Source organism: Berghia stephanieae, chromosome 2, assembly GCF_034508935.2.
Source record: "Berghia stephanieae isolate SIO BIC M18660-M18661 chromosome 2, UCSD_Bste_1.3, whole genome shotgun sequence".
Classification (NCBI taxonomy): Eukaryota; Metazoa; Mollusca; class Gastropoda; order Nudibranchia; family Aeolidiidae; genus Berghia; species Berghia stephanieae.
The window spans coordinates 3,294,718-3,308,848 of NC_088361.1; the positions used below are offsets into that span (position 1 = coordinate 3,294,718).

Genomic DNA, 14,131 nt, shown 5'->3' on the forward strand with positions numbered 1-14,131 from the left:
CTTTGTTAATTTGTATTCTTTTTCTTTCTTTCTTTTTGTTTATAAAATCTATTATTGCCTTACTTGCTTTTTAATTTTAAAAAGAATTTGGTCATGTCTTTCTGCCTTCATTTTCTTATTTCCTCTGGTTGGTCTTCAGACCGCCCAATGATGGGCATAAAGGTCACTTGCTGTGTCTTCTATCCCCCATATCTGATTTCCCTTTCCATGTTGCTCTCTGTATTTGTTGAGGATTGAGATGACTCGGATGGGTTTTTTCCTGGTCTTGTTGGGGATCCTTAGCTAGGAGGGAGACGGTCAAATGCTTTGTACTTTGATAATTGTTTCTTGTGAATCATCTCTCTGTTGTGTAATATTACAGTTATTAATTTTTAATATATTACATTTTGTAAACATTTGAGATTTTCATAGTGCTTGTGTCTGGATGGGGTAATGTCAAAATAGGCACATCGGTGGATTGCTCGTGGAATCTGTTTCCTATTTGATCTATGTTTTTCTTTTACTTTGAAGCTTTTAACTTCAGATTTACAAATTTTCCTGTCTTTTTTATTTTTTTCGGACACTGAAATGGCCTAAGAGTGTCACAAGCGCCGTAAAACCCCTAAAAACAAACAAAAAATTTCTTTCCTCCTACTTTTTTTTCTTTCCTCTTGGGCGAACTTTTGCCCCTATTTAAACTATGGATTCTGCATCAGTCCATTGCCTTCCGTTCTTTTCTACGGCCCTGTATCATTTGTCCTTCACTTGTGACTTTGCGCGGGGCCCTGCCCGAAGTCTTTAGCTGGAAGAAGACAGGGTGGAATAATCTTTTTCTAATGGGCCATTTACACGCATGGGCAAAGCGTGGGGGTTTGCCTGCACGATCGGCGGGTTTGCCTCCGCAGTCCAATCTCCATGATTTGCCCTCAGGCCAACCGTGGAGATTGGACCAGCAAGGAAAACAGTAAACATGGCTGATGTTTTATTATGTGCTTTATGTGTGTGTTCGTGCTCTTCAAGAAAAGCGGAAGACAAAGCAAAAAGTAACATTTTGGACTAAAAATTGAGTCCTGGCTGAGAGAGAAACAGTCAAATGCATAGTTATTGTTTTGGGAGATGAGTTTTTTTTTTCCTTGTAAATCATCTCTCTATTATGTATTATTATATTTGTTATTCTTAATGTATAATGTAAGCATTTGAGTGTATTCCTCTTTGATGGATTTTGTGCTTGTGTCCGGATGAGACATAGAGGATCTCAAACTAAGTACATTGGTGGTATGGTCTTGGAATCTACATCTGACCCCTATTAGTTCCCAGTTCCCCTTTGTCTTACTTTCTCTTGGGTGCTTTAATTGTAATTCTAGAACTTTTTACTATTCCATTTTCTTCCTTTTTACTGGCGCTGATCTAACCTAAATGTGTTGCAAGTGCCGTAAAACCCTTAAAAACAACATAAAAAGCAGTGTCGGTAGTCCGACATATAAAATCTCTCTCTCTCTCTCTCTCTCTCTCTCTCTCTCTCTCTCTCTCTCTCTCTCTCTCTCTCTTCTCTCTCCTCTCTCTCTCTCTCTCTCTCTCTCTCTCTCTCTCTCTCTCTCTCTCTCCCCTTCCTCTCTCTCCTCTCTCTCTCTCTCTCTCTCTCTCTCTCTCTCTCTCTCATGCCACTTGGCTCCAATGGGTGGGGTTCCTGACCTCCCATGGTGGGTAGGGAGATGCTTGCTGGGCTTTCTATCCCCCGGTATCTGTTTTCCAATTGCTTTCTGTCTTTGTCTTGGAATGAGATTACTTAAGTTTTGTCCTGACCCCGGCTGGAGTCCTTGATTGGAAGGGAAACAAGTCGAATGTACAGTTATAGTTTTGAGAGATGGTATTTTTTTTTCCTTGAAATTATTATTATTATTATCATCATCATCATCATCATCATTATTACTATTATTATTTTTTTTAAATATTTATTTATTATTTGTTTAGCATAACATGATTTGTAAACATTTGACTGTATTCCTCTTATTGGAATCAGGTATGGGTGAGACTTTAAAGTGATCTCAAACTGAGTACAATGATAGCGTGCTCTTGGAATCTACATCTGTTCCCTATTTGAACTTATTTCCATTTGTCTTACTTTTTCCTCGAGTTCTTTTAATTGTACCTCAGAATGTTTTTACTATCCAATTTCCTTCCTTTTTACTGGCGCTGATATGACCTAAATGTGTTGCAAGCGCCGTAAAACCTTTAAAAATCTTTTTTTTTTTTTTAAACAAAAAAAAAAAACCCAAAAAAACTTGGCTTCTGGCGAAGCTTAGGACCTCAACAGCACTCTTCCATCTTCTGTCCTTGGCACAGACCTTTGCCTCACTCCAGGTAAGATTGGAGACGCACAAATCTTAGTGAAAGTTTCTCCTCCAAGTCTGTTTTGGACGACCCCGTTTCCTCTTGCTCTGCGGGCTCCATTCGAGAGGCTGCTTGGTTATATTACAGGGCTCCTTCCGCAGGGTATGGCCAACCCATCGCCACTTTCTGCACCTGGCCTGGACATCCATTTGCTTTTGGTTTGTTCTTGTCCAAAGGTCAGCGTCTGGCACTTTGACAAACCATTTTAACTTGAGGATTTTTCGAAGACAGCGATTGGCAAAAGTTTGTATCCTGGCTGATGTGGTCAAGGTTGTTCGCCAGGGTCTGATCCATGGAGCAGGACTGCTTTAACATTAATGTTAAACATTTTATGCTTGGTATTTGTGGATATGCAGGAAGCTTTCCATATTGGTGTCAATATTGCAAAGGCGTGGCACACTTTCTTGATTCTAGTAATGATCTCGTCATCAGTACCACCTGACTTGTTGATTGTGGTGCCAAGCTATGTAAATTCTCCGACATCTTCTATTGTTGTACCAGAGATGGTGATTTGGGATTCTTGTTTGGCAGTACGCGCAGTAGTTTTGTCTTCTCTTCATTAATCTTGAGACCAACTCGCCGAGCTGGTTTTTTTCCAGGGCCGTGACTTTGTATGCGATGTGAGAAGAAGGCTAGGGCAACTGAAAATTCAAGGTCTTCAAGTATTTTTGAAAATGTCCATTTTGGTCCTCCAAGTCTCTGTCAACCGCAATAGGACTGACATGACATTTGTATTGAACAGCTTGATAGTGATACATTTTGAAGCATCAGATATTCTTAAACTGAAAGTATGCTGCTCTAGCCTTTCCTATTCTTACAGAAATTGCCGATCCTATTTTCAGTTCCACGATCGGTATGTAGCCTTGTGCACTCTTTTGTGTGGGAATGTGCTGCCTCCTATGACCGCGTATTAATTGCGCACATGGACATGAAGGGAGTAACACTTCTTTTTTGTTTTTGTTTGTTGCCCTGTCCTAAGTTATCATTTAGACCACCAATGTGGATGTTGATAACTTTCTCCGAAACAGTCGGCAGTCTGTTGAAAAATAAATATTATTTTTCTTCACTTTTATCATTGGTTGGCGTATAACGATGGGCTATATATTTATGATGTTCATTCTCATCGGAGATAATAATATTTCGAAAATTCTTGGTCCTTGTGCTTCCCAATCCAATCCAAGTCAAAGGCCGCGATACAGATTTTGACAACATAAGTGCCATACCTTCTGTATGTGGAACATTTGTATTCTCCATGGCTGGAATGCAGTAACAACTCTCCAGTGAGCACTTACGTTATACATGTATGTATCCAACGGGTCGCTCTGATTCCAGGTAGGGTAAGGTTGAAATTATTCATTTCTGTTACTAGCTGTGATTGATGCTTTTCTCGTCTCATACTTGGTCCTCATATTCAATTTTTTTGACGTTGATGGTCCTTGTCGAGAGAGGGAAAGTCAGCCTTCTAGCTAGCCCTACGCCCAACGCTTCTCCGTCCTCACCCGGGTTGGGACTGGCCATGAGCGAGTTATAATAATAATAATAATAATAATAATAATAATAATAATAATAATAATAATAATAGATCTTTATTGTCCATAAATATGGCAATTTGTCATTTAGTTACACTTGTTATAACGTTAAACGATAACTGTAACACTGAACAGATATTTCACTCCTACTTATTTTCTCTCTCTCTCTCTCTCTCTCTCTCTCTCCTCCTCTCTCTCTCTCTCTCTCTTTCTCTCTCTCTCATTCTCTCTCTCTCTCCCTCTCTCTCTCTCTCTCTCCTCTCTCTCTCTCTCTCTCTCTCTCTCTCTCTCTCTCTCTCTCTCTTCCTCTCTTTCTTTCACACGTGCGATATACACAACATAAACATATTCATTTCGTTTTCAATTTGTTACGATTGTGGCAATTCGACACCAAAAATTATCATCATTATCAATTGGTCAGTTAATCTTACATTAAATAAATTAATCAGTTAATCAGTCAACGAATCAATCCTTGGTTTTTCTGTACCATATGAAATATTCAAAATTTTTATTGCTGATGGAACGAACGTTGATTTATACTTGTTAGTTCTACATTTAATCTGACAAAACCTTCTCCCAGATGGTAAAAGACTAAATTCATGGTATAAAAAATGTTTTTATTGTTGGTAATTGAGAATGCTTTCCTTTCTATTGCTTTTTCTGTGTACATGATATTCAAAACATGTTTTGTGAACATCTCCCTTCATGTATCTGATAACGTATTGATCCGAACAATACCTCCAACACAAACAATTTCTACGTTCAGAAGGATACAACCACCGTCTCATGTCGATTATCAAGTCGAGACACTCTAACCACTTGGCTATAGACGCGACGGTTTAAAAGATTCAAGTCGATAAGATGCAATCATTGCTACACCAATAAACGTAAGGACGAGAGACGAGCCCACGTGACAGAAGATAAAACTAGCCTCTGGCTACTTACAAGTTGTAGTCTATATTGTGGTGTGTCCATTTTCACCAACCATTCAGTTACATAGATGGCGAGGCGTGTTTCGACACGCTGTTCATCTCATCAATAAAATAAAGCTACTGGACGACGAATACGTTTCTGCCAAAGTGAGTTTTGGATTTAGACTATAATCCCTATATTATAGATTTGATAAATTACAAATTGTTTAAAGAGAGAAGGAAATTTTAAGGAAGTGGTTCGTGTCTAACTAAAGGAAAAACTAAAACTATCGGTTATGGCCTCGACAAGTGTGTTGGGTTAAGCTGTTTATTGTTTATCATGCGTTTATTCTGAAATCTCTATCAACGCAAATTCAAATAAAGATACATTTGAAAGGCGGATGAGGAAAACCTATTATTATTATTATTATTATTATTATTATTATTATTATTATTATTATTATTATTATTATTATTATTATTATTATTATTAGTATTATTATTAATCAGAAAATAAACATTGAAAATGTTGATGGAGTACGTATTATTATTTGATCACTTAACAAAATTTATCTTTCATCACCATTCACTGCACAATTTATGCTTTCTCCGTCTCTATTTAAGGACAGATATAAATAATTACAAACAAACAAACAAACAAACAAACAAACAAATAAACAAAACAAAAACCAAAACAAATATAACTTGTGTGTTTGGGATTTATTTTCTTTCTATTATTGACTAGTAAGCTACATCCCAATAACAAATATGGCTAGATCTGAAGTGAGAGAGAGGAGACAAGATCAAAGCAAACGGCATAAACAAGGCAGTGAGCACAAGTAAGTAGCTACGTACAGATTATTATTATTATTATTATTATTATTATTATTATTATTATTATTATTATTATTATTATTATTATTATTATTATTATTATCAGGGGCGGTTGCTGGCTGTTTATTTAAGGCGGCATGGATCGAAAACATTATCTCACTGTACTCAGGTGTAAAATGAGTAGGTACCTAACCAGAAGCAGTGTTGATTTTGTTGGAGGAAAATGTTATCTCGCCCAACAGGCATATGTCTCGTCTTCACGTTGCTTTTGGCTTAGGAGCCCTTTTTAAGTGTCTTGAGCTCACTTAGCGGAAATTGCTCAATATCAATGTTCAAGTGGGTGTATTTTTTTAGAATGTGTGTATATTGTGTATAAAAATAAAAGGGGGGGGGGGGGTCATGTGTGGTTTGAATTTTGAAGAGATATACTCACATAAGTGGCATTTACGACGGGCATATATTATGTAAAAGAGGTCCATTTGTCGATTTTCCTCTACAGAAAAAATTGTATAACATCCGATCATTGAAGTCTATGGATCCTTTCATTGTTGTTTCGGTATGGATTGCGATACACGTCTGTTCATTGTGATTTGTGAATATCATTTTTTAAAAAGAACAATATGACAACAGCAATTAGACTGCCATATAAATTTCTTCCTTCGAATATCAACTGTGATAACAGTCATTAATAGAAGGAATAGAAAATCCAACCTCAATGCACTTCTTATCTACTCCAAAGACAATAACATAACTAATAACTACAAATTGAACTGCTGTGTGTCTCGGGATAATGGACTTGGAATCTTATTTATAGCATCATGGGGCTCTACTCGGTGAATGATTTGTGTAATATTCTTATTGATGATTAACATCCGTTTGAGAAAAACGAATAGCATAAGATCTATATTTATTGTAATTTTCTTCATCCGTATGGTTTGATTACAACAAACCTGTTCTTTCAATGATAAAATTGATATGGTTTTGATTTCTCCCAAGTCAGGCCTCAAGGTGTGCAAAATTAAATTTGCCGGCCTGACCTAGTTATTTTAGCAGTCAAGAGTATCCGTTGTTTCTGGTGGGAAGTGGATAGCCGTGGTTTTAAACAGAAGAAAACAAGTCTTTTATATAAAATGCTTGGGCGGCCTGTTGACTTTTTGGCTCATGGTAGCCCCCATACCCCACCCTCAGCTCATTGTCGCACGTCATCTCGCCTCGCGTGGGGCAACAAGAAAAAGAGAGCCGTCCGTGATGACGCACAACCTTCGTACAGTAGTTAAAGGTACCAATCATGGCAAGTAAGACAGGAGAGATGCGCGAGTGTGAACGAAAATCAGCATAGGCAAAAATTGAGACAAAAAGCAGTATCTGCTAAATTTGAAAATTATAGGGCGGCACAAAACAACTTTGCTCAATAGACCGACCGCCAGTGATTATTATTATTATTATTATTATTATTATTATTATTATTATTATTATTATTATTATTATTATTATTAATATTATTATTATTATTATTATTATTATTATTATTATTATTATTATAAAATAATCAATAATAACAATTATGATGATGATGATGATTATGATGATGATGATGATGATGATGATGATGATGTTAATTATAGTAGACTCGTATCTAATTTTCGTTAAGCGGTACTTTATTTAGCAGTAGTAGTAGTAGTAGTAGTAGTAGTAGTAGTAGTAGTAGTAGTAGTAGTAGTAGTAGTAGTAGTAGTAAGTAGTAGTAGTAGTAGTAGTAGTAGTAGTAGAGTAGTAGTAGTAGTAGTAGTAGTAGTAGTTAGTAGTAGTAGTAGTAGTAGTAGTAGTAGTGGGAGTAGTAGTAGTATAGTAGTAGTAGTAGTAGTACTAGTAGTAGTAGTAGTAGTAGTAGTAGTAGTAGTAGTAGTAGTAGTAGTAGTAGTACTAGTAGTAGTAGTGTAGTATAGTAGTAGTAGTAGTAGTAGTAGTATAGTAGTAAAGTAGTAGTAGTAGTTAGTAGTAGTAGTAGTAGTAGTAGTATGTAGTAGTAGTAGTATAGTAGTAGTAGTATGTAGTAGTAATAGTAGTAGTAGTAGTAGTAGTAGTAGTAGTAGTAGTAGTAGTAGTAGTAGTAGTAGTAGTAGTAGTAGTAGTAGTAGTAGTAGTAATGGTAGTAGCAGTAGTAGTAGCATCATTTAATTGTGCTGTAATTGTAATTGTTCCTGTTTGTTGTAAGGTTTATTTTATTGCAAAAATGGTTCCAAAGACTACACTCAACAACGAATGAACGATTCGAATACAACCCCATTTAATATCAGCTCAAGAGCAAATAACAAAAGTTTAAAAGACGAATTTGAACAAAATGACTTCGTTTACAAATGTTCTGTGCCAGGAAAGTTTATTCTGTGTGTTGTACTGTTTCAAGCTTTCCCATTTATACCATGTACGGCGTTGTTGGCTCAGCAGTATCAAAAGAAAGCAATATCAGTTGTGGTCGGTGATCGGATGGTATTTAACTCTGGTCCCGGTGTTGGGTCCTTGTGTAAGACACTTTACGTCCATTTTTATATTATGCTCAAGTGTAACTGAGTATATGGCTATAGGCAGTGACAAATATCGTAAGAGGGCTAACACATAATGGACCCCTAACGGGTGGCTTGTACTGTATGGATGGAAAATGTGGGTCTATCAAGCCCGACCGAAGGAATAAATAAGGTATTGTGAATCTCTATATAAATATTCATTGAATCAGCCCCTCTCTCTATATAGCTTTTTCTTTTTGTAGAAATCGGAAAAGGTAGTAATACAAATAATGTCAAATCTTACATATCCTCAGACATTCGGAAAAGAATGACAAAGAAATCGAGAACATTTCCAGCTTTCACTGGGACCTGTGGTTGATCTTGGCGCTGAACAACTGGATATTTGACTTTGGTCGGCCTATTGCAGCGGTATGTTTACCCAAACTATAGATAGAATGCGCTTGGCCAAGGAGTTCACAACATTGCCATCCGGAAGTATAACGGACCCACACACAAACTCTGTGTAACCATGAACTTTTATAGTCTGGTTAATACAGTTTAGTGAGAACAACTCACAAACGCGGATGGCAAAATCAATAACAAAGGCCTGAGTGACGTCATCTGCATACTCTCTATAAATATATCACTACAATTACTATCGAAATTGACGGAAAAACTCTTTTTTTTTTTAAATACCAATGGATTGCTAATAATTTTTGATTTGTGCTTGGGCTTTGAATTGTTTTTAAAGAAAATAAAGGTAAGCAGCAATCTTCTTCTTTAAGCGTTTCCCTCATTTTGCATGGTTGCCATAGTGAATGTCACATTTCCATGCATCTCGGTTCATCCCATCATCTTCCTCCATTTCCATTTCTTTCATATCGTCCTTTACCTTATAAATCCATCTAGACTTTGAGCGTCCCCTCTCTTCTCTTTGTTAACAACGCCACTACATCATCTCATTTATCTGTAGTGTTTCAGTCATCCTGTTTGTTGATCAAGGGGAAACTCGAATCGTTCATTCTATCTGTTTTCGTAATTAAATTGAAGCTTACATTCAATTTCACAGTTATTTATGACTGTTGTACTGCTTTTTCATTCGATTCCAAAATCAAATTTCTATCTAGTTTTAAAACTTTCTTATTGCCTTTTACCATACTTAGATGTGGGTTCCATTGTCTTGGTCACCTCTGGATTTACCAAGCATAGGAGATTATTTCCACATGGCATACAATGTCGTCACCCCATTCTGTATGCTCAAGGTAAGGAGATCTTTTTCCATATATTATATTATGAACTTGAACTTATAATAATGTTGTATTTATGATAGGCTTTCAACGTCAAGTTTTAAGGATTTTATCGGGGGTAAACGTTAGACTTTACAAGGGCCATTGTTGTTTTTATTTTATGTTGAAGGGCAATGTCTACGACTTTTGGAGAGATCCACTAACGAATAATTTAGCTGCTGAATAATTGGCCAGCTTGCTGAGAATTGTTGAGTTAAAAAAAAAAATTCTCGTTCAGAAAATTGAATTCATTCAATTTGACATTAAAAAATACATAACGCTCGATCTCCAACTCCCACTTTCACTGACATGGAATGTTTTAAGTCTTGGAAAAAAAACTAGGTGTATTTGCAGAACCATGGAAAGCATTAAGTAGCATAGGGGAGGAAACGCCTACCAAGTCATTTAGTCGTCGATTATCCGTCTTTTACCATGGAATAATTTTAAAACATGATTATTATTATTATTATTATTATTATTATTATTATAATTGTCAGTTGATGGAACGATCCAAACAGCGCATGTCGACAGCAGTGAGTTATCTTTGTGTGATCATCTTTGTCATGGGGGCTAGCATTCATCTGGTGGGAGACTCTGTCAATCATCGACTGATTCATCTTGGATACAAGAATCACTTGAGTGTCCGAGAAAACCCCATCATGAAAAATCTGAAACCTGAAGGACTGGTAAGTAAACAGGATTCTCAGATAATACATAGAAAGATGGTCGTAAGACTCTCTCTCTCTCTCTCTCTCTCTCCCTTCTAATGGAAAGCACTTTACGATATATCAGCTACCTAACCAGAGAATTTCAAACAATCGTTACTTTCTGTTCAACGCTACGAAGAAAACAAAATAAAAGAAAAACGGGATAAACTTATGTTCTTTTGGTCGTATGGCCACGAATGACTTTTTCAATTTTGACTCCGTTGTATGTAGTGACCGATGTTTAAGAGTACAAGAAATAACCAGGGCGCCCAACACTCAAAATCAAAAAGAATACTTGTTTTGTAAGGCCATCTAGTTCTAGGGGAGGGGCAGGGTGAGGAGGAAATAAAGTATTGTAAAGCATTTCAACCGTAGTATAGCGGCAAACCCTGTGTATATTAAAGTACAATTTTTCCAAAAATAAAGTGAATGGCTCTCCAAAAACTGTGTTAAACTCCAAAACAATAAGTGACTTCGTTGAGTGACAAGTGGTTAATGTTGAACATTCCATATGTATATTATTCTTTATCAAAGCGGTTTATAATTTTATTTATTATGTTTCGATCAATTCGAAACATTTAAATACCATCCCGAGCTCTTGTTCAGTTTTGTCACATGTGAATTTCTTTCAATAAACTCACCTCCCAACACATTAATCCATTAATTAGGCGTTTTTTTTTGTTTCAGGTAAAATCATTTGAATTGCTCTACGTGTATGACGAGGTTATAGGACATTTAATGTGGTAAGCAAAAAATTTGACTTCAAACACTCATTATATAGAAGGAGTCGATTCACTTAAATATTACGTGTTTCTTTTGTTTGTTTGATTACTACAGAAGGTTCCGTAAATGTAAATATTGCTGACCAAAACTCGAAAACATGAAAAACAACGATAGTATATAAGCTCCAGTTTGTTAAACAAAGATGAGGACGTTTCTAGTCCATTTAACTGCGTACTCTGGAAAACCTCGTATTTAAAGATTTGGCTAGAAAACTCGTCCTTCAAATATCGCCTGGCTTAAATAATCCTCACTCATCTTGGCAAAAACAAACAAACAAACAAACAAACAAAAAAAAAACACAAAAAAAAAAAAAAAACAAACAAAACCTCTCAAATCTGGGACTTAAATGAAGACTTCGCAAAGTCCCAGATTTGAGTTATGTCAAGATGAGGGTCATTTAAATCGATCGATATTTGAAGGACGAGCTTTTTAAATACGAGTTTTTCAAGAGCACGGCAGCTAACTGGTTGAGAAAGGACATAGCAATTAATAATGTATAATAGAACCACAAGGTCGAAGGCGAGATGATGGCAATGCTTGTCTTTGTAAATCAGAACTTGCAATGAGTCGTCATATCCATCCAGTGGCCCTATTTTCACAACAGGTATTATCAGCCATTTCTTTGTACCTCCTGTAGTACGAAAGACTGGAGCTACTACTTTTGGCGTGGTAGTATTGCCTTGGGTTGCAGTAGGTATTGACACCAGTTCCTCAAGAACCTTGCTGTGTCTCCGTGTATGTTGGCCTTTTCCTAGGGCAATTTTAAACGATCCGAGGGACGTGTTCCGTTCTCTCATTGCACATAGGATATTGTGGGCCTTTTGTTTTCCCGCATTTTGCCAAGTTCGATTAGAATAGCCGAAGGTCAAACACCGATCTCAGAATGAAGCTTATCCTGGGTAGTGCCGTATGCTACAAGTCGTTCCAAGCAAGGCTTCTTTGGAGGGCATTTTCCCATGTTGTCCATTACTCATGCTGGCTTTGTTGGACTGCTTTCTGGGGTACTAACATTAAAAGGAAATATCCCTTGCATTATTTGTTACTATTACCTTTTATGGCCTCGATGGCCAAGCATGAGTAAGATTCCTAGTCTTGAAACAACGGCAAGAGACGTCATGCATAATCAGTGACCGGATGGCGAAAAATGATTTTACAATTCCGGACACGATATTGTGTTTTCGGGTAAGGCACTTTACCCCAATCGACTCTTTTGCGAATAAGTCAACCTGTCAAGAAGCATAATCGAGAGCACTGTAAGTGTATGCACCAAAAGGGCTCATTTAAAAAAGCCATTTGTACTTAATGAAATTGAAATCTGGCTGTATAATATGACTTACTGGGGAAAATGAGGGAGAGAGAGAGAGAGAGAGAGAGAGAGAGAGAGAGAGAGAGAGAGAGAGAGAGAGAGAGAGAGAGAGAGAGAGAGAGAGAGAGAGAGAGAGAGAGAGAGAGAGAGAAAGGGAGGGGGGGGGGGTGATAAGGCTTATCACTGTAGGCACATTTGTCATGGCAAAGTTGTTAAGATGCAAAATGAAATACATTTTTAAAAAAACAACTATTATTAATTACCGTAGTGAAAGAATCCTCTAATTGTGTAACTTTTTTATTTTTTACATCTACAGGTATCTTCCAATGTTTTTCAGCTTTTTCCTATTTTACTGTGGTTGCTTTTCGTCAAATTCACGCAAACCAAATTACTCAGCACTCTGCCTGTTTCTCATTGTGCTTAGTGGAGCCAGTTATTGGTAAGTTGTAAACATCTATTAATGAATGACAAGTATATATATATATATATATATATATATATATATATATATATATATATATATATATTATATATATTCACGATTCTATATATATATATATATATATATATATATATATATATATATATATATATATATATATATATATATATATATATATATATAGAATCGTGTTTGATACAAATATGGTACGAAAAGTGCTCGACATGTAGTAATGGAGCGAATTATTATTTAAAATATTTACCACAATGTTTGGGGCAGTCTACATCAATGTTTCAGGCTTAATTTGCCATCTTCAGGACTGAGTTGTTTTGTTGTCAACAAAACAACTCAGTCCTGAAGATGGCAAATTAAGCCTGAAACATTGATGTAGACTGCCCCAAACATTGTGGTAAATATTTTAAATAATATATATATATATATATATATATATATATATATATATATATATATATATATATATATATATATATATATATATATATATATATATATATATACATATATCTGTTCAGAGAACTAAAACAAAATGGTTGTGTGATTTTATTATTTGGACTGAACTAATATTCAAATTTGGTTGAAGCAATCTTAAATTTAACGTTTAAATATTATGATATCCAGCCCATCATATTTTTACGTGTTAAAGCATTGCAGCATATAGGTGGAGAATTATTTCGACAAGCAAAGTGTAGGATTGACTTTATAGCAGAACAGATTGTTTTCAATTACATGGAGATCTACACTGCAGGGTAGGGCTGTAAACGCTAGAAATGCTGCTTTCTTTTATCACTTTCCCCAACCTCAAGTTTTTTCTGTCAGTTTCAGCCAACTGTATGTTAAAATGGATTTCAAAGACTATGTGAAAGTACCCAAAATGTTTTCTTTTTTTTTTTTTTTTTGTTTCTTCTTCAGGTATATTGTAGTGGAGGGCCAAATTTTTCCATTGTTTCTATTCACATTCTTTAGCATGCTGGCTGTTTTCTTATATAAATCTTATCAAGGTTTAACGTGTAATATAAATGGTTTGTTCTTATTGTGGACCTTCACCGTGACACTTGTTATGGCTATAGTATGGTCTTTGATGCTTTGGAATGACAGCATTTTACGTCAGAAATATCCAGGGTGGCTGTACATGCCGGAACCGTGGGCTTACTACACACTTTATCTTTCTTAGCTGCTGTAGCAATTTTAATTATGAAATTTATTAGTTTTAAATAAAGTGGATGTGATTTTAAAAAAAGAGTCATTTTGAATTAATATCTACCCATTGATGTTGTTTGACTGTTTTACCAGTTGTTTTTATTTGCCGATATGGATTATGCAAAGCACTTTCTGCCTGATATATATATATATATATATATATATATATATATATATATATAATATATATATATATATATATATATATATATATATAGTATACTTTTGATTATGTTTCTGCCAA

The 14,131-nt window shown here is 35.7% G+C and overlaps 1 protein-coding gene across 1 annotated transcript; it reads left to right on the top strand.

Moving 5' to 3' along the window:
- The first annotated feature begins 4,837 nt into the window (after window positions 1–4,837).
- LOC144966685 (ceroid-lipofuscinosis neuronal protein 6-like) lies at window positions 4,838–13,918 on the top strand. The gene is made up of 8 exons (XM_078903444.1): window positions 4,838–4,978; window positions 5,556–5,649; window positions 8,460–8,574; window positions 9,309–9,407; window positions 9,929–10,117; window positions 10,826–10,881; window positions 12,544–12,666; window positions 13,600–13,918. Exons 2-8 carry the CDS (start codon window positions 5,579–5,581, stop codon window positions 13,859–13,861), a joined length of 915 nt encoding a protein of 304 aa, XP_078759570.1. The 5' UTR covers window positions 4,838–4,978; window positions 5,556–5,578; the 3' UTR covers window positions 13,862–13,918.
- The last annotated feature ends 213 nt before the right edge of the window (window positions 13,919–14,131 follow it).

Bases quoted from the DNA above. Each gene is read 5' to 3' on its own strand.
- LOC144966685 (XM_078903444.1), top strand. From the start codon at position 5,579: ATGGCTAGATCTGAAGTGAGAGAGAGGAGACAAGATCAAAGCAAACGG. The intron at 9,408-9,928 runs GTAAGGAGATCT...TATAATTGTCAG, and splicing joins CCCCATTCTGTATGCTCAAG to TTGATGGAACGATCCAAACA. The intron at 12,667-13,599 runs GTAAGTTGTAAA...TTTCTTCTTCAG, and splicing joins CTTAGTGGAGCCAGTTATTG to GTATATTGTAGTGGAGGGCC.